Source organism: Giraffa tippelskirchi, chromosome 1, assembly GCF_054371585.1.
Source record: "Giraffa tippelskirchi isolate mGirTip1 chromosome 1, T2T-mGirTip1v1.2.pri, whole genome shotgun sequence".
Lineage (NCBI taxonomy): Eukaryota > Metazoa > Chordata > Mammalia > Artiodactyla > Giraffidae > Giraffa > Giraffa tippelskirchi.
Genome location: NC_137275.1, coordinates 1,777,717 through 1,797,571, shown reverse-complemented (window position 1 = coordinate 1,797,571; position 19,855 = coordinate 1,777,717). Strand labels below are relative to the sequence as shown.

General features: G+C 50.0%; 1 protein-coding gene and 1 non-coding gene across 19 annotated transcripts in view; one reads left to right on the top strand and one right to left on the bottom strand.

The window, feature by feature from the left end:
- Positions 1-19,855, bottom strand: part of FAM193A (family with sequence similarity 193 member A) — a 150,187-nt gene that overhangs the window by 17,191 nt on the left and 113,141 nt on the right. For 16 of the 18 annotated variants that reach the window (XM_081579256.1, XM_081579268.1, XM_081579263.1 and 13 more), the window contains 3 exons: positions 14,306-14,557; positions 1,865-2,063; positions 682-954 (listed from right to left, as the gene is read on the bottom strand). In XM_081579256.1, coding sequence (XP_081435382.1) covers positions 682-954; positions 1,865-2,063; positions 14,306-14,557 — 724 coding nt within the window. The remainder of the gene's footprint in view (positions 1-681; positions 955-1,864; positions 2,064-14,305; positions 14,558-19,855) is intronic. The other 2 variants (XM_081579331.1, XM_081579340.1) reach the window with 1 other exon arrangement.
- TRNAG-CCC (transfer RNA glycine (anticodon CCC)) lies at positions 16,474-16,546 on the top strand. Its single transcript has one exon. It is a non-coding gene; the product is annotated as a tRNA-Gly (tRNA).

The window sequence follows — 19,855 nt, the reverse complement described above, 5'->3', positions numbered from 1 at the left end:
CGTATGAAGCCCGTGAGGACCCCCACCTGGGCGCTGTCTCTGGCTGGGCGCAGAGCGGCCTCTGCACGTATGGGCTGTGCATCCGAGGCTCCGTGAGCTTTGACCCAAAGACCCCCCCCCCAGCTCCCTTTCCCGAGGACCCCGAAGGAGCCTCGACGTCGGCTGGGTGCTGCAACCCACTCCTTTACTCCTCTCAATGCCCACACAGCCCTAACTCTGGCTCACGAGGCCTCTCTGGTCCTGCTCCTGTGTGCCTCTGACGTCCGCCTTCAAGCCCCCTCTGCCCTGGGCTCAGATCAGAGTGGCGCCGACAGCACTTCCACACCAGGGGCCCGCACGGCGGCGGGGCTACACCTCGGGCTGGCTGGCACCTTGCTGGCTCGCGCCGCACAAGGCTCCTGCTTTAAGGTGACTGAAAATCCCTCCCTGTGTTGTGAAAGCAACGCCCTCTTCCCCTCACAGAACATGAGGCGAAGAGAGACAAGGCAGGACACAGCGTGGCAGAGCCCCGGGCGTCAGCATGACAGCAACGTTCTCGTCACAGCCCAGAGGAGACGCTCCCTGTGCACGGGCACCTGTAGGTCAGTTACAGTGGCACCTCTGGGCACGCTGAGGAGGAGGCGACCACCGAGACGCTGAGCAACAGCCAGCCCCGGGCCCCGGCGAGCGGGCGAGCCTTACCTAGGGAAGGCGGCCTCTTGGACGACACGCGGAACTGGCTGCTGCTTGACTGCACCGTGGTGGCCGTGCAGGACACGGAGGACGTGGCTGACGACGTGGCCATCACAACTTTGTTTGCTTCCATGAAAGCGTCTTGGAAATTGTACAAACATTTCTTTTTTGCAGCACTCTTTTTCTCTTTACTATCGGAAACTGCAGCCGTTTCACTGCTCGATGGAGGTGGAAGAGCTTCAGGTCTTGCTTCTGAGAGTGCTGGCCCTAATACGTCACTCCCTTCAGAGAAGAACGGGAAAGTCAAGGCTTCCAAAAGACACAGGATTAGCTCAAACCTAAAGAGCAGCTACTGACTCAACTACGGACACTGGGGGCTGCGAGGGCTAGGAGTCCACGGCGATGATGCTGGTCAGCTAGTCTGCATCTAAGAAAAACTGACCGAGCACCTACTATGTGCCAATTCCTGTGCTAGGTGCTTTCCAAAAGCTATTTAATCTCTTAAAACTACTTTCTGAGCTTAGCACTATTATGCCTAACCTAAAGATGAAGAAACTGAGGCCAGAGAGGCTAAGTAACTTGCCCAAGGTCACACAGCTAGAAATCCTTTCCAAGCACAGACCAGACGTCAAGTCTAGCTTGCTGTTCGAGCACATGCAGGGCTTGGGGTGGGGCCACCAGGGCTGTCCTCACGGGCGACAGAGACGAGGCAGACGGGCCAGCCCTCGTCCACATGCCCTGTCCCGCCAGGAAGGTGCCGGCACCTCGGCAGCCGCAGGGAGGTGTTTGTTAGCGGGGACAGGTCCCATGTAGGGTCAGAGCAGGAGAGAAAGGAACGGAAGTCACAGCGTTCAAGCCACAGCACCCACTGCCCAGGCCGAGGTCTGGTGTCAGCACTGCTCGGGAACCAGAGGCTGACCACCGTGCCCCGGGGCCCAGATGCTCCGCAGCCCGGGGGCAGGAAGACCCAGCATCTGAGGCCGCGGGCTCCTGGCCACCAAGCCCGGGGCCTGTGTGGCTCTGTCGGTGCAGTGGGACTTGACCAGCAGCCTGACGGGGCGGGGGCCTCCCGCCCTCGGCGGAAGCAAGGGGAAGGAGCGGCCTGGGACCTGCTGGGGAGCTGCGGCAACAGGTGGCATCCACTCAGCTCGGGTCTCTGTAAACTCCAACAAAAGTTTAACGAGTTCCTTACCAGAAATTGTATCTGGCAAGAAAGTGCCAGGGTTCCAGTTCTTATCATTCATCACTTCTGATCCCCAAAGACTTATAAACTTAGAACTAGTCCACTCTGGAGTGCTCCCAAAACAGCTCGGGTAAATATGGTCTTGAAGAGACGCACTGAATACCTGATGTTTATTTGTGTGATTCTGAACAGGTGCTGGCGGTAAAGCCTACAAAAAAAAATGTTCTAATCACATATCAAAATTAATATTCTGTTTACCTAAGGATTTAAACTATAGACAGACAAGTCATTATTGAAACGTGGGGGGCACGCCTGCTGCGAACAGGTGTGCGGGAACACGCGTCACGGGGCGTGCACCTGATCACATACGGGGCCGCGTGTGACGGGCAACGGCCCCAGACGGAGGTTCTAGACCAGCGGGCGCTCAAGGAGCCGAGCGGACACACTCAGGCAGCTCAGGACTGCCAGTGTCGCTGCTGAGCCACGTCTTAAACGAGGCCCACCTGCACGAGATCTGCTCCGATGGCTCACTCTGACGTTTTAAAAATCACCGGTAAAAAGTCCCTGTGGAGCCACTGATAAGAGGTCAGCTCTGGCCCTCACACCTGGGCAGCGTGCAGAAGTGAGAGGACAGACCAGTTCGACCGTGAGCTGAGCCCACCCTCCCGGGTGTGGAAGGAGACCCCTGTCCAGACATTTACGGGGCGACTGGCTGTCAGCTGCTCCCTGCACTCCCGGGCATCCTGCCCCCCTGGCCCCATCCCACAGCCGTGCCCCTGCCCGACGCCCCTCCCTCGGCGCGGCCGGAGCGGGCTCGTGGAATGTGAGAGCGAGGCGCCGCTCCATGCTCAGACTGAGCCTGTGGCTCCCCACCCCCTGACGTAGGACCAGGTCCTGAGCGTGCTGTGGCCTGCCCTGTCCCGCCTGCTCACCCAGCCTCTGGACACATGGTCTTCCCTTGGTCCCCAAACTTCAAGTGGCTCACAGTGTCCGCCTTCTAAGAACGTCCCAACTGCAGCTCATGGCCCCGCTGGCTTAAGTGATCCTCCCGCCTCAGCCGAGCTGCCACACCCTGGGGAGGCTGTCACTGCCCCCACTGTCAGCCCCAGGCGCCCAGGCTGAGGTCCCGCCCCAGCAGCACACACGAGTCCAGGATTCTCCCTGTCAGCACTCACCGCTGTCGGAATTCAAGACTCATGTCTAAGCTACTGGTGGAGCATCTGCCTCACCTCGAATTACGGAAGATGTCTGGGGGCCGGGGCCACCTGGAGCCTGGCCCTGCCGCCCCCCGCATCTCACTGACACCAGCACACGCCATCCCCCCAACCCCTGCAGGTGTGCGCGGGGTACCCCGGGGACACGGACATGTGCAGTGAGTGCTCTCAGCTCTGGGGGGATGGGGGGAGCTGGGGAGGACTCCCAGGAGTGAACCCCAAGGGCTGGACTGGGAAGAGCGGGGAAGGGAAGAGCGGGGAAGGGACGGGCCAGAGCACAGAGACAGCCGGAGTCCAGGCACAAGGGAGTCACAACCCACTGGGGTGAGGGGCCATGGAGAGACACGCCCATGAGACTCCTACCCTGAGGGGCTAGGCGGCGCAGAGGGTCCTAGGCAGCAGGGTGAGACAGTCTGGTCAGCTGAGTACAAAAGTGAGTCTGCGGCACTCTGGTGGAGGGGCCGGGCACAAGGATGACACAGACAGCGGTTAGTACCGGGCAGGCAGGGCAGGAGCGCTGGCGGGGGGCAGAGGAGGGGGAGGGGCAGGGCAGGAGCGCTGGTGGGGGGCAGAGAGGAGGGGGAGGGGCAGTGGTCCCGCTCCCGGAGGCGCCACGGGCAGGGACGGAGCTGGATGTGGACTCTCGACCCGTCCCAGCCTCTGGGCCGCACGGTCTAAGGGGCTCGCGTGCCCGCCCGCCCGCTCCTAGCTGTGTGACCTCAAGCGAATCACTCAATCCTTTTGCACTTTCGTTTTCTCATCTGTGATTTGGAAACACCCACCTCCAGGAGACGTGCTAAGAATTAAACTAGACAGCGCACGTCAAGCATTCAGTGTCGCCTGGCCCAAAGGAAGCATCTCCTGAGCGCTAAGGGGGGTCTCCCTAGACACACGCCAGCCCCCCACCCCCAGCCCAGTTCCAGGTGCTGCGGCCCTCTCACGGGGCTGGGGGTGGGGGTGGGGTCCTTCCGCTCGGGTAGCTGAGCAGCTTGGCACACCAGCGACCCTGAACAGGCTCAGGCAGACGAAGGTGGAGGGTGAGGCTGGAGCAGATTCGGGGTTTGAAAGGGGGAAGAAACGGTAGACCGGACGCCCAGCACCACAGCGGGAGCCCGACCAGCTGACCTGGCACGGAAGTCTCAGGGGCAAAGGGCAAGGACAAGAAAACCCTCAACAGGTGTCACTCTCCATGGAGAAGGGACGGAGGATGGGCAGCGACCGAACAGAAGGTCTCAGTCCTGAAGACCTTGGGACGCAGCAGAGCCCGCCGGCAGGTGGGAGGTGGCCACGCCCTGCCTGCTGTCCCCGCAGTAGGACCGGCCGGCTCAGGACAGCAGACACGCTGCGCGCCGGCAAGCCCCCCGAGACCCCCAAGGGACAACGAGCACCGCCTTCTTCCCGAGCACGTCCGCTGACAGACTGGACCACACCACCCACGTCTCCCCAGTCTCTGCTCAGCCATCAGAACCCTGCCCTGCGTCACCGCTCTGCAGGCCGACCCACAGGCTCCGGGGAGGGGGCTCCCCTCAGCGCCATTTGTCTACACTGCATCTACAATTTCTATCAAGGTGCGTCATAGCGTTTTCAGTTTTCAGATTTGATCAGGTTTTTCCCTTCTCCGTAGACGATGAGACCTCTGAAAACAAGGGCTGGGAGTACTCTTTTCCTTTATCGAGCATGTAGCACAGGGCAGACTGTGCTCCACAAATGCTGAGTGGAGTAAGGTCTGTAACCACGGAGCTGTTACACTGGAGACGTGAGCTACTGACGCGTTATGTCTGGTTCACACACGTCTTCAGAAGACCATCTATGTGAAACAGGGTCCACTGGTGGTGACCAGAGGGAGCAGGGGTCCGCAGCAAACAAGCTGCACCTGTGTGAAGGCGTCTGCACAAGATGCCTGCCGGCCTCCAGCACTAAGGGCTTCCCTCAGGAAAAGAAGAGGCACCTGTCACTTAGACCACACCTCCGTAAAAACACTAACGATTTAAGCACATGTGGATAACGCTATTAAATTACAACACTGACTTCAACCTTTATACAAATCCACATGGCTTCAATTCACCCAAGTTCTGACATTTCTTTACTTTGAGACAAAACTGATTCACAGGAAAGCAAAATTCTGCTCTAACTGGAAGCCCAGACACACTAACTGATGACTTCAGCCAAGCACACTTCTGAATTTCCACAGGACTCGTGAGACCCAGCCTGTCCTGCACGGAGCGCAGAGCTCAGAGAGCAGTGGACGGAGCCCCACGCGGGTGACAGCTGCTGCCAACACCGAGCGCCCAAAGAGAAGGGCGGCCAAGCGTCGCTCCCCCCCCGGGCTTCTCCTCACCAGGGCCCTCAGTGCTCCTGCCAGAGGGGAGGAGGCAAAGGCACCGCCTTCCTTTCCCTGTTTCTCAGCTCAGAAGAACTGAACTCTGAAATAAACACAGGTCACAGGTCATGCCATGACCTGCAAATGGCAATCAATTTATGTCCCTCTTCCCCACAGAGCTTTTTCCTTCCTCAAACTCCAACTGAACTGACACTTGTTCCAGTGCCTGCACACAAGCAGCCCGGTGAGGGGGTGAGGGGTGCGCACGCCCACAGCCAGCTGGGAGCCACGTCACCAGGCTCCCTCAGCGCACTGAACTCACCGACCGTTTCCAGGTCGCCCCGTGCTGCTGTGGAGAGCCCGAGACAGCGCTCCACCTGCGCTCCAGCCCCATCCTCACAGGGCAACTGCTTCTTGACACGTTTTCCAGACAGGACCCAGCACAAAGCAGGGGGCCTCGAGCTCTGCCCCGGGCCACGCGGCAGGGGAGACGGCTCTTCTCTCTCAGGTGCTGGGTCCGCCCTCCCTTTCCTCCGGTTCTGTCTGTCAAGGGGAGACATGTCACTCCACATCCCAGATAAACGGCAAGGACACCTTGGTAGCCAGGTGCTGAGCTACAGAGAAAGCAAGGGAGACCGTTCACAAGGAACTCGCAAGAACATGGCACGAGAAACAGGACCCGGTGGAGGTGCAGGAAGGGACGGCCCCCCGGTCACAGAGATGAGGGGACGGACCTGTGGCCCCACGGGAGCAAGGAGACCCACAGACAAGGCGAGCTGGAGGGTGCGGGAGTCAGGGCCCCAGCAGCACCTTCACGCCAGCACGCGGAATCCCCTCTTGAGGAAGCAGCCCCATTCAGGGTCTGCTGAGGAAACACGACCTCACGACAAGAAAAGGGTTAGAGCCTCACAGCTTCACCCAAACACAGAATGTGTGAGACGCTCACAGAAAGGAAAGATGGAAGAAAAGGTGATCGAGGAACAAGAGAATATAAAAGGTTTCTAACACATTTGAAAAATAAAGCTCAGAAATAAGAATTACAAGTAGGATTAAAAACTCCAACTTAAGGAGTAGGTTAGACACAAGTAGAGAACCACCAAACTGGAAGAGTGATCCAAAAAAGAAGTTCCCAGAATAGAAGAGGGTCAGGCTGGGAGGGACCACAGGTACAAAGAGCAAGAGGAAGAGGGCTGGTGAGCGGTTCAGGAAGAGACGGCACAGCGGTGGACAGGGAGACCCATGAGGCAGACAGGCAACCTGAAACTTCTCGTGTGCTACGGGTTCTGACAGGAGACGCAGTCAGCATGCAAGAACTAGCTGGTAACGTGAGCAGAGAGATTCTAAGAATCAAAAAGAAATGCTAGAAATAAAAAATGCGGAGAGAAAAACCAAGACTTGGCAGACTGAACACAGCCAGGAAGGGAATCGATGAGCCTCAAGATACGACAAGAGAAACTTTTCAAACTGAAATGCGAAGAGAAATAAGAATTTAAACAAACAAAATCCTCCAAAGAACAGCACCAACAATGACAAAAAAAATAGCAGAATGTCCAAGAATTTGGGGCCCTCTCAAAAGGTGTCCCACACGGGGCTGAGTCTGGAGGAGCAGAGCCAGCAGGAGGGAGACCTGCAGGAGTGACGGCCAAGGAGGCCCCAAACCCACGACCGACACCAGAGCAGGCCAGGGGGCTCCAAGGCCACCAACAAGGCCCCACAAAGCCCCACCCAGGGGCATCGCATTCCAGCTGCAGGGACCAAAGACAGGATCCTGGAAGCAGCCTGGGGGCGGGCTGAGGGGGAGAAACCCTGTGCTACAGAGCGCGGAGGGCGCGGGGCACGGCAAGGAGACATCTCACCTGAACTGCGCAAGCAGGACGAGAGTGGGGTTAACCATGTTCAAAGTGTTCAAAGGAAAAAAAACCCACCAACCTAGAATTCTGTATCCAGCGAAATTATCCTTCCCAAGTGAAGGAGAAATAAAGACTTCCCCAGACAGACACACACTGAGGAACACGTCTCCAGCAGACCTGCCCTGCAAGAGATATTAAAACTTGGATCTACATAAAGGAAGAGAGAGCGATGGAAAAGGAATAAATGCAAGTAAAATAAAATCTCTTATTTTTCTCACTGTTAATTGATCTAAAAAAAAAAACTTTGCAGTAAAAATAGTAACAATGTACCAGGTGATTAATATTGGATAAATGAAAATGATGACTGCAGCGTCACAAGGGACAGCAGGGAGGAGCTGGGAACAATCTGTTACAAGCAGCTCAACTACATGCAAAGTGGAGGAGTGGTGCTGGAAGGGGCCCTAGTTTAGTCAAAAGGTACCTTCTCATACAACTGTTAAAATGGAAAAAGAGGTGTAATTGATATGCTAAGAGGAAATAAAATGAATCAGAAAATGTTCAAGTGAAATTAGAGAAAGCAGAAAAAGAAGCCTCTGGCAACAAATAGAATAGCTACAAACATGGGTATTCATCCAAACACATAAAAAAAAATCAAAGAGAATGGAATAAATACACCAATGAAAATCCAAAGATTATCAGAATATATTAAACAACAAGAAACTCCCCCAGCCCCCAAAGCCCCAAGATCCAACGCTGCCTGTCACTGCTGTGAGCAGCAGTGGGAACGCACCCCAGGTAGCACTCAGCGAGGTCGGAGGAGCTACACTGCCTGCAGACAGATCAGACCTCAGCGAGGAGTGATACCAGGGACAGAGAGGGCCATTCCCTAGTAATTAAAGGGTCAACCCTCCAAGAACACGTAACAATGCCAAACACACAAGCATCTAACAGAAGGGCGTCAAACCACGTGAGGTAAAACCTGACAGGCCTGCCAGGAGAAACAGGCAGACCCCCGGCACAGCTACATGCCCGCCAGGAGAGACAGGCAGACCCCTGGCACAGCTACAGGCCCGCCAGGAGAGACAGGCAGACCCCCGGCACAGCTACAGGCCCGCCAGGAGAGACAGGCAGACCCCCGGCACAGCTACAGGCCCGCCAGGAGAGACAGGCAGACCCCCGGCACAGCTACAGGCACAGCTACAGGCCCGCCAGGAGAGACAGGCAGACCCCTGGCACAGCTACAGGCCTCCCCCGCCCTCGTCAGCAAGGGGCACGTGAGCAGCAGGGACCAGTGAGAACACACCTGAGCTCAGCACCGTCCCCCAACCGCCACCTCCCGCACACAAAGCAGCAGGTTACCATCTGCCTTCAGGAACACAGAGCATCTGCCAAGACAGACCACACCCTGGGCCGCGAAGCAAACTTGAAAGACTAGAAATACAGTGTACGCTCTCAGACCAGAATGGAATTGAAGTAGAAATCAGTAACAGAAAGAGAGCTAGAGAACTCCCAAATATTTGGAAACTAAATTCCCTGTCACTAAGTTTTAATTTTTTTCTTCAGTATTTAATCACTGTATTTACCTCCTGCAATTACTTTTAATTTTTAAGTAACATTACTCAACATACAAATTATAAACGTATCAGTGATAATGAAGACTTGTGAAAATGGAAATAGTCTTCAAGTCTTTCTAATCTCAAGAAAATAAAATTTTAACAGTACCCATTCCAAGCGTTTTAGGTACTATTTACCCACAATGGAAAAAGTATGAATTAAAACAATTACAACTAGAGTGACGTAGTCTTAAAAGTGACAACTAACCAGAGCAGATGGAACGTGCTCCACTGGAGAAGGGCATGGCCAACCACTTCAGGATTCCTGCCTTGAGAACCCCATGAACAGTATGAAAAGGCAAAAAGATAGGACACTGAAAGATGAACTCCTCAGGTCAGTAGGTGCCCAATATGCTACTGGAGATCAGTGGGGAAATAACTTCAGAAAGAATGAAGAGATAGAGCCAAAGCAAAAACAACACCCAGTTATGGATGAGACTGGTGACGGAAGCAAGATTCGATGCTGTAAAGAGCAATATTGCACAGGAATCTGGAATGTTAGGTCCATGAATCAGGGCACATTGGAAGTGGTCAAACAGGAGATGGCAAGAGTGAACGTCAACATTCTAGGAATCAGCGAACTAAGATGGACTGGAATGGGTGAATTTAACTCAGATGACCATTATATCTACTACTGTGGGCAGGAATCCCTTAGAAGAAATGGAGTAGCCATTACAGTCAACAAAAGAGTCAGAAATGCAGTACTTGGATGCAATCTCAAAAATGACAGAATGATCTCTGTTCATTTCCAAGGTAAACCATTCAGTATCATAGTAATCCAAGTCTATGCCCCGACCAGTATCACTGAAGAAGCTGAAGTTGAACGGTTTTAGGAAGACCTACAAGACCTTCTAGAACTAACACCCAAAAAAGATGTCCTTTTCATTATAGGGGACTGGAATGCAAAAGTAGGAAGTCAAGAAACACCTGGACTAACAAGCAAATTTGGCCTTGGAGTACAGAATGAAGTAGGGCAAAGGCTAATAGAGTTCTGCCAAGAGAATGCGCTGGTCATAGCAAACACCCTCTTCCAACAACACAAGAGAAGACTCTACACATGGACATCGCCAGATGGTTGACACCAAAATCAGATTGATTATACTCTTTGCAGCCAAAGATGGAGAAGCTCTATACGTCAGCAAAAACAAGACCGGGAGCGGACTGTGGCTCAGATCATGAACTCCTGATTGCCAAATTCAGACTGAAATTGAAGAAAGTGGAGAAAACCACTAGACCATTCAGGTATGACCTAAATCAAACCCCTTATGACTATTCAGTGGAAGCAAGAAATAGATTTAAGGGACTAGATCTGATAGACAGAGTGCCTGATGAACTATGGATGGAGGTTTGTGACGTTATACAGGAGACAGTAATCAAGACCATCCCCAAGAAAAAGAAATGCAAAAAAGCAAAATGGCTGTCTGAGGAGGCCTTACAAATAGCTGTGAAAAGAAGGGAAGCGAAAAGCAAAGGAGAAAAGGAAAGATATTCCCATCTGAATGCAGAGTTCCAAAGAAGAGCAAGTAGAGATAAAAAAACCTTCCTCAGCGATCAATGCAAAGAAATAGAGGAAAACAATAGAATGGGAAAGACTAGAGATCTCTTCAAGAAAATTAGAGATACCAAGGGAACATTCATCCAAAGACGGGCTCAATAAAGGACAGAAATGGTATGGACCTAACAGAAGCAGAAGATATTAAGAAGAGGTGGCAAGAATACACAGAAGAATTGTACAAAAAAAGATCTTCATGACCCAGATAATCACGATGGTGTGATCACTCACCTAGAGCCAGACATTCTGGAATGTGAAGTCAAGTGGGCCTTAGGAAGCATCACTACGGACAAAGCTAGTGGAGGTGACGGAATTCCAGTTGAGCTATTTCAAATCCTGAAAGATGACGCTGTGAAAAGTGCTGCACTCAATATGCCAGCAAATTTAGAAAACTCAGCAGTGGCCACAGGACTGGAAAAGGTCAGTTTTCATTCCAATCCCAAAGAAAGGCAATGCCAAAGAATGTTCAAACTACAGCACAATTGCACTCATATCACACGCTAGTCAAGTAATGCTTAAAATTCTCCAAGCCAGGATTCAGCAATACGTGAACCATGAACTTTCAGAGGTTCAAGCTGGTTTTAGAAAAGGCAGAGGAACCAGAGATCAAATTGCCAACATCCGACGGATCATCGAAAAAGCAAGAGAGTTCCAGAAAACCCTCTATTTCTGCTTTACTGACTATGCCAAAGCCTTTGACTATGTGGATCAAAATAAACTGTGGAAAATTCTGAAAGAGATGGGAATACCAGACCACCTGGCCTGCCTCTTGAGAAACCTGTATGCAGGTCAGGAAGCAACAGTTAGAACTGGACATGGAACAACAGACTGGTTCCAAATAGGAAAAGGAGTACGTCAAGGCTGTATATTGTCACTCTGCTTATTTAACTTATATGCAGAGTACATCATGCGAAACGCTGGGCTGGAGGAAGCACAAGCTGGAATCAAGATTGCCGGGAGAAATATCAATAACCTCAGATATGCAGATGACACCACCCTTATGGCAGAAAGTGAAGAAGAACTAAAGAGCCTCTTGATGAAAGTGAAAGAGGAGAGTGAAAAAGTTGGCTCAAAGCTCAACATTCAGAAAACTAAGATCATGGCATCCTGTCCCATCACTTCATGGGAAATAGATGGGGAAACAGTGGAAACAGTGGCTGACTTTATTTTTCTGGGCTCCAAAATCACTGCAGACGGTGACTGCAGCAATGAAATTAAAAGACGCTTATTCTTTGGAAGGAAAGTTATGACCAACCTAGACAGCATATTAAAAAGCAGAGACATTACTTTGCCAACAAAGGTCCATCTAGTCAAGGCTATGGTTTTTCCAGTGTTCATATATGGATGTGAGAGTTGGACTATAAAGAAAGCTGAGCGCAGAAGAATTGATGCTTTTGAACTGTGGTGTTGGAGAAGACTCTTGAGAGTCCCTTGGACTGCAAGGAGATCCAACAAGTCCATCCTAAAGGAGATCAGTCCTGGGCGTTCATTGGAAGGACTGATGTTGAAACTGAAACTGCAATACTTTGGCCACCTGATGCGAAGAGCTGACTCATTGGAAAAGACCCTGATGCTGGGAAACATTGAGGGCAGGAGGAGAAGGGGACGACAGAGGATGAGATGGCTGGATGGCATCACCGACTCAAAGGACATGGGTTTGGGTGGACTCAGGGAGTTGGTGATGGACAGGGAGGCCTGGCGTGCTGCGGTTCATGGGGTCACAAAGAGTCGGACATGACTGAGCGACTGAACTGAACCAGAGCAGAAATTCCTAAAAGCCCTGATGGGACAGGGACAGAAGCTGGTCAGAAGAGCCTCAGTGGGCATGGCTGCCCACACTTGGGGCCGGCCCTCACCTGCATGGGGAGTCATCTCACTGAGAAACCTGCTCTGACGGAGCTGAGGACAACTGTGTCCTTCCACTACAGCTCAGTCCTTCTCCACCAACTCCTGTAGGGCTGGGAACACTCTTGTGCATTTAGGTACAGATGCAGCCACAGCACCCAACTAGGTCAAACTAACTCAAAGACTACACAGCAACTGTGCAAAGCCTGGTAAGTGACAACGTAAGGCTATGTAGAGAAACGTTTTTACACCAGGTACAGACGAAGTATTCTGTCAAATGCATCTCATTTTTCCAAATAAAAATGGCACCCAGCTAGTGTATTTTAATTGTATCAGTGAATAATCTTGACACTAACAGTAAGTAGCTAAACTACAGCTTAATGGCTGCTCCTCTGCATTTTCTTTGACCCATGAATCTTTCTCATTTATCTACTGGATTACAGTTCGATGGTAACAGACAGACAGACAGACTGTGACACAGATGATGCTTTCTCCCCTTTATCCTTCTATACACTGCCAGTAACATCCTGAGAAAAGGCCAAAATCCAGGGGAAAAATCAGTTTTAACTAGAGTGGGAATAATACATTTCACTACTTTACCTGAAGATTTTTAGGAATGAATTCTTGAATAATTTATGCCAGCACCAACATATGAGAGAACATTCTACACCCTCTTCTCCAGGTGGTTCCCCAGGGACTAGGAAATGGAGCTCTATTCAGGTAAGAACAGGGAGCAAACAGCTCCCAAACTCATATGCTCACTTGAGGAAAAGGGTGAAGGATTGGGCAGACCATACAAACAGCCTGGCCTTGAATATATACATGAACATGCTACTTAAAATCACCCGAATAGCAAACGTGTCATTATGTATTTGAACTGAGCAATGAGTGAGAGAGTGAAAGTCACTCAGTCGTGTCAGATTCTTTGCGACCCCATGGACTAGAGAGCCCACGGAATTCTCCAGGCCAGAAGACTGGAGTGGGTAGCCTATCCCCTCTCCAGGGGATCTTCCCGACCCAGGAATCAAACTGGGGTCTCCTGCACTGCAGGCAGATTCTTTACTAACTGAGCTATCGGGGAAGCAACAGTCAACCTAATAAAACTTAAGCATAAATTTGAGTGGTTACCAAGCACTTACTATCACAGAACACAACAAACTGAGGATCCTCTATAATAAACCAGCAATGATCACCCGGTGCCTCCCCGCAGACAGCAAGCCCCAGTGAGGGGTGACGTGCGGTCTGAGAAAGTCCCTCTCACGCCACACGCTCCCTTTCTATCACAGCAGAGTCACTGTCTATGAGTAGACTTTGGGGAGAGTTCTATTTTTGACTGATTAGAGCTAATAACATTAGTCAGAATAACTGATAAAAATTAAAATTTATGATACGAATCAATAAAAGTCAGTTCCAAGTGGCTAGCGAGGCAAAGCTACCTAAGGTACGAAGAATGAAACAAACCTAACGATCTCACCGCAAAGTCTGTGACACTCAGCACGAGCCTCGGGCTCTCTGAGAGGCGGCAGGCGCCGCCCTCCCTGGCCCTCAGCCCGGCTGCCCCCGGCCCCTCACTCACCTGCCGGCATAAGAGCTTCCGCCGCACGGCGCCCAGCGTCCCTCCTTCAAGCTTGTGCCTTTCTACATAACTGTCCTCTGTTTCATGCTTAGAGGACAGTCACTTAGGGGCCTGTGGAGCCCAGCCAGTGTTAGAGGACTCGTGCTACGTTCAAGCTCTGCCACCCACCACCGCCAGGCCCCGAGAAGCTGGAGAACTGAGCTGCTCTCTGGGTGGGCAGAGGCCCTGTGGTCCCCAGTTCAACCCATTACTCCAGTACCATGTGATAAACCTCTTCCCATCCTGGTCAATTCCAAAGGAATGAGCCATGACTTTCACAACTGTTTTTATACGTGTAAAGGTTCGAAACTCCAGGAGGTTGCGATGTTACAATAAAAGGAAACGTCTGCAGACCCTCCCATGAGCGTGGCTGCTGTCCCACACAAGCTGTCACTTGATGGGTCTGTTTCAACACGCTCTCCTCAAGGTCTGCCCGCTCACCTTACTGTGTGTGAAGGGGGGCGCTGTGTACAAGGCGGGGTGGATGAGAGGACGAGGCAGCTGCGGGACGGCGTGCAAGGGCACATGTCCGTGGATGTGGGGGTACAGGTGCAGAGCAGGGTGCGTGGGCTTCTCGGGGCTCAGAAACTGATGCCCGGGAGGCAGGGCGCCAGCGGTCATCGCTGACGGCGTTAATCCAGACGCCTCTTGTTTACAAACATGACATTCACAAGTGTTTGGAGCTTGTTCTGCCTAAAGGGAAAGAAAAAAATAAACAGAGTATTTAGTGAGTGAGTCCTGAGTATTTAGGGAAACAAAGAATGATATGGACTGAATGAGAGTCAGCCACACAGCAAATACAAAGGCAGCAGAGCGGCCTGACTCCCCGGGTAGACGGGTCCCTCCTGGCGAGGTGAACGAGGGCCCCCAGGACTGGGACTGAAGAGGCCTGGAGAGACAAGGCGTGCGCACCTCACCCCTGCTGGGTGTCTGCCGGGGCGGCAGCCTCACCCGTCTGCATCCCGCGCCTGTCTGAGCAGGGCCACGGGGACTGCAAAGTGGCAGAGTGCAGAGAGGGAGCTGGGACCAAGGACAACCAGGCCTCTGGTGCCACGCTCTGCTGGGCTCACACTGCTTAACGGATGGCTACACAGAGATTCTTCAAAGTGCACCCGAGATGCGACTTCCGGCTAAGGTGGAATGAAGCAGTCGGTGCCTCTTCTCCCTCAAAACAAGTGCAAAACTGAACACAACTGTCAAAGGCAATCGTTTTGAGGCTCTGGAAATCAACCAAACGAAAAAAACATATTGAGAAGCGTTTATTCATGCAAATCTGCTAGAACTTCTACTTAAGAACAGAAGGAGTCTAGCTTTCTTGCCCAGGGCTCTTCCTATTCCCAACTCCCCATACCGTTTTAAAACTAACTAAAAAACAAAACAAAAATAATATAATTCAAGAATCAATAGCAGAATAAAAAATGGTACACTAAAATTTTGTTTGATATGAAAAAAGGAAGTAGAGACAGAGGTACAAAAGCATGAGACATAGAAACAACCAGCAAAATGGCAGATGTAAGTACCATCAACAATTACATTAAATGTAAATGAAGCATTCCAAACAAAAGGCAGAAACTGACAGAGAGGATAAAAATATAAGGTCAAACTAAAAGGCTGGAAGAGAAAGACACAAAGGCACAAAGAAGCTAAAATTAAAAGGATAAAAATTTATAAAACATACACATAGTAACCTGAAGACGCTGGAATGGCTATGTTAATATTAGAGAAAATAGTCTAAGATAAGAAATATCAGCAGGGAGGTATTTCACAGTGACAAAAGGGCCAATATATTAGGGAGGCAGAACAATAATTACATGGATACACATTCAACAACACTGTCCCAAAACGCATGAATCAAAAACTGGCAGATTTGAAAAAGGAAATAGATAATCCAAAAGTTATAACAGAACACTTCAATATGTCTCTCTCAGTAATTTTTAGAATTAGATAGAAAATCAGTAAGGATACAGAAGACTTGAATAATGCTATCAATTTGACCGAACTTTCACTTATAGGACACTCCACCTAAGAGGGGTCGAACACAATTTTCAAGTGCACATCTAGGTTAGACTACATGTCAGGCCATAAAACAAACCTTAATACATTTGGAAGCTCTAAAATCAGTAATCTCAGCTTTAGATTTAGAAAGCTAGAAGAAGAAAAAATTAACCCCAAGAATATAGAAAAAAATAATGGAGATCAGAACAGAAATCAATGAAACAGAAAAGAGAAAAATAGAAAAAAAAAAAATTGATTTACAAAAATATAGCCAGACAGACTGAGGGAGTTAAAAAGGAGTAAACAAAATTACCTAAATCAGGGATAAACATTACTACAGATGCCACAGAACTAAAAAGAGATAATAAACAACCATGCGACATCAAATTTGACAACTTAGATGAAATGGATAAATCCCTAAGAAGACATAAATCATTAAATTCAATCCAAGAAGAAATAAAAAATCTGAATAGACCTGTATCAAGTAAATGAAATTTGAATTAGACATTTTCCCACAAAAAAAGACCAGGTCCATGGGATATCACTGATGAATTCCATCAAATATTTAAGAAATATCAATCTCAAATTCCTTCAGAAAATACAGGCAGGGGACTTCCCTGGTGGTCCAGAGGCTAAGACTCTGTGCTCCCAACGCAGGGGACCCAGGTTCGATCCCTGGTCAGGGAACTAGATCCCACATGCTGAAACTAACAGTGTCCATGCTGCAACTAAGACCTGGTACAGCCAAAATAAATAAATAAATATTAAAAAAAAAAAAAAAAAAGAAAATATAGGCAGAACAAACACTTCCGAGTTCATTCTCTGAGGCCAGTATTATTCTGACATCAAAGCCAGATAAAGAGACATCACTGCTGCTACTGCTGTTCGGCAGCTAAGTCGTGTCTGATTCTCGGCATCTTTTAATTTCATGGCTGCATCACCATCTGCAGTGATTTTGGAGCCCAACAAAATAAAAACCTGTCACTGCTTTCACTTTTTCCCCTTCTATTTGCCATGGAGTGATGGGAGTGGATGCCATGATCTTAAGTTTTTTTAATGTTGAGTTTCAAAGACATTATAAAGATAGACAATAGACCAGTATCTTTCATTAACGCAGATGCAGAAATCCTAACAAGACATTAGCAAACTGGTCAAGCAACATATATTAAAAAAAAAAAAACTATATGCCATGACCAAGTGGTATTTATCCCAGGAACACAAGATTGGTTTAAAATCCCTTGATGAGATACAATTTGGTAACAGAACAAAGGATGAAAACCACAGGGACATCTCAAGAGATGCAGAAAAGGTATCTTAAAAACGCAATGAATATTCACGGTGAAATTCTCAAAAAAAACCCCAAAACAAACCTAGGAGTAGGACAGAATTTCCTCAGCTTGACAAAGGACATCTAAGAAAAACTGACAGCTATTATCGCATTTTACTGGTCAAAGGTTCAATGCTCTCCCCCCTAAGACTGGGAACAGGCAAAGATGTCTGTTCGCACCACTTCTATTCAGTGCTGTACTAGAGGTTCTAGCTAGCTCACTAAAGCAAGAGTAGGAAACTAAAGGAATCCAGACTGTGAAGGAAGAAATAAAACTGTTCACTCACAGACAACATGATTTTGTGTGAATAAAACCCAAGGTAACCTACCAAAAAAACCCAAAAACAAACCCACAAAACCTCAACCATTCTAGAACAAACAAGTTTATTAGCAAAGCTGCAGAATTCAAAATCAATACACAGGAATTGACTTATTTCTACATATTACCAACAATCAACTGAAACTCAAATTCAGGGGCTTCCCTGGTGATCCGGTGGCTAAGACTCTGTGCTCCCAGCGTGGGGCCCCCGAGTTCCAACCCTGGTCAAGGGACTAGATCCCACGTGCTGCCACTAAACCCAGCACAGCCACATAAACAAATATAAAAAAGAGAAAGAAAACCCAAATTAGAAAATATCTTTACTATAGACTCAAAAAACATCTAAAACCTTAAGAATAAACTTAAGAAACTCAGATTAGAAATTTTTGAAAATTGCTGAGAGAAATTAAAGATGACCTAAACAAATGGAAAGAAACAGCATGTGCAATGTTCATAAGGCTGTTTTTCCCAAAGTTGATCCTCATCATCCTACAAATAAACGATTAGGCCCAGAGGGTTCTGGTGATGAATTCTATCAAATATTCAAGAATTCAACACAAATTCTATTAGAATCCAAGCAGGCCTTTTGCAGGAGGCAGCAAGTTGTCCCTAAAACGCATATGGAGCAGTTCCCTGGCAGCCCAGTGGCTAGGATTCAGCACTTTCACTGCCATGGCCCAGGTTCAATACCTGGTCAGGGAACTAAGATCCTATAAGCCATGAGGTGTTGCCCCTACCCAAAAATAGTAGAATAAAATGTATACAAAACTAACTCAACATTATAAAACAACTAATAAAAATTAATTCTAAAAAAACTTAACATTCCAACCCAGGGTTCCCCTGGTGGCTCAGCTGGTAAAGAATCTGCCCGCAATGCAGGAGACCTGGGTCCGATCCCTGGGTTGGGAAGATCCCCTGGAGAAGGGAATGGCTACCCACTCCAGTATTCTGGCCTGTATAGTCCATGGGGTCGCAAAGAGTCGGACACAACTGAACCACTTTCACTTTCCCACCTGGAAAAAAAACACATGGAAATGCAAAGGACTTTGAACAGCTTCAACAATTCTGAAAAAGGCCCAACAAAAGGAAGGCAGTTCCTACCTGATCCCCAAACTTACAATAGAGCAACAGTCAAGCAGAATACGGGCTTACGGGTGCAGAGGTCAAAGGAGCAAGACACTGAGCGTGGACATGAACCCTCACGTTCACAGTCAGCTGATTTTCAACATGTGGCCAATGCAATTCAGCAGGGGAATGGATGGTCTTTTTGACAAACGGCACTGTGCCAGCTGGGTAGCAAACACGACCCTCACCTCAGACATTAGCAAAACGGAGCTGAGTGGACCACAGACCTAAGCAAGAGCTAAAATTACAAACCTTAGAGGTGAAACCAGTTTTGTATTAGGTAAAAGTTTTTTGGATATGACATCAAAAGCATGATTCATAAAAGAAAAAGCTGATAAACTAGAATGCATCAAAATCAGCAACTGTTGCTTTTCAAAAACACTGTAAAAAACAAAACTAACAGACATACCACAGACCAAAAGAAAATATTTGTGGATCACATACTTGATGAAGGACTTGTTTAAAGAACTCTTAAACCCAAACACAACATAGAGAAGGAAACGGAGCCCACCCAGCCCTTAACCATGTACGACAGAAAGCGTAACTCTGCCCGTCGACCATGACACACACACGGGCACCCCCAGGGCTGCCACCTCTCCTCCAACAGACCGGCCAGGGCTCAGAGCTCCCCCTGCGGCAGCACGGCAGGCCGCCACACCCCCACTGGGGAGAGCGCTGCTAGTGGCCCCCCCCCCGGGGACAAAACCGCCTGCGTGTGCGACGCCAGACACACGAGGTCACGCACGAGGGAGTGAGCCTCAGCAGAGCGGGTCAGGACGCGCTGCTGGGCAGGGCGGGAGCAGCGCGTCAGTAAGCCTTTCTAAGCCTTTCTCGTCAATAGAGAAGAATCCTTGTATCTCACAAACCAACACTGGAAGGACACACAGTAAGTAAATCTGGTTCTTGGGACCAGGGGCTGGGGGGCAATGGGGGGTTGGGGGCAATGGGGGGCTGGGGGGCAATGGGGAGCTGGGGGGGAATGGGGGGCTGGGGGCAATGGGGGGCTGGGGGGGAATGGGAGCTGGGGAGGACCAGGGGGCTGGGGGGGACCAGGGGCTGTGGGGGAGTAGGGGCTGGGGGTGAGTAGGGGCTGGGGGGGACCAGGGGCTGGGGGGGACCAGGGGGCTGGGGGGGACCAGGGGCTGGGGGGGACCAGGGGCTGGGGGGGAGTAGGGGCTGGGGGGGGCCAGGGGCTGGGGGGGACCAGGGGCTGGGGGGGGCCAGG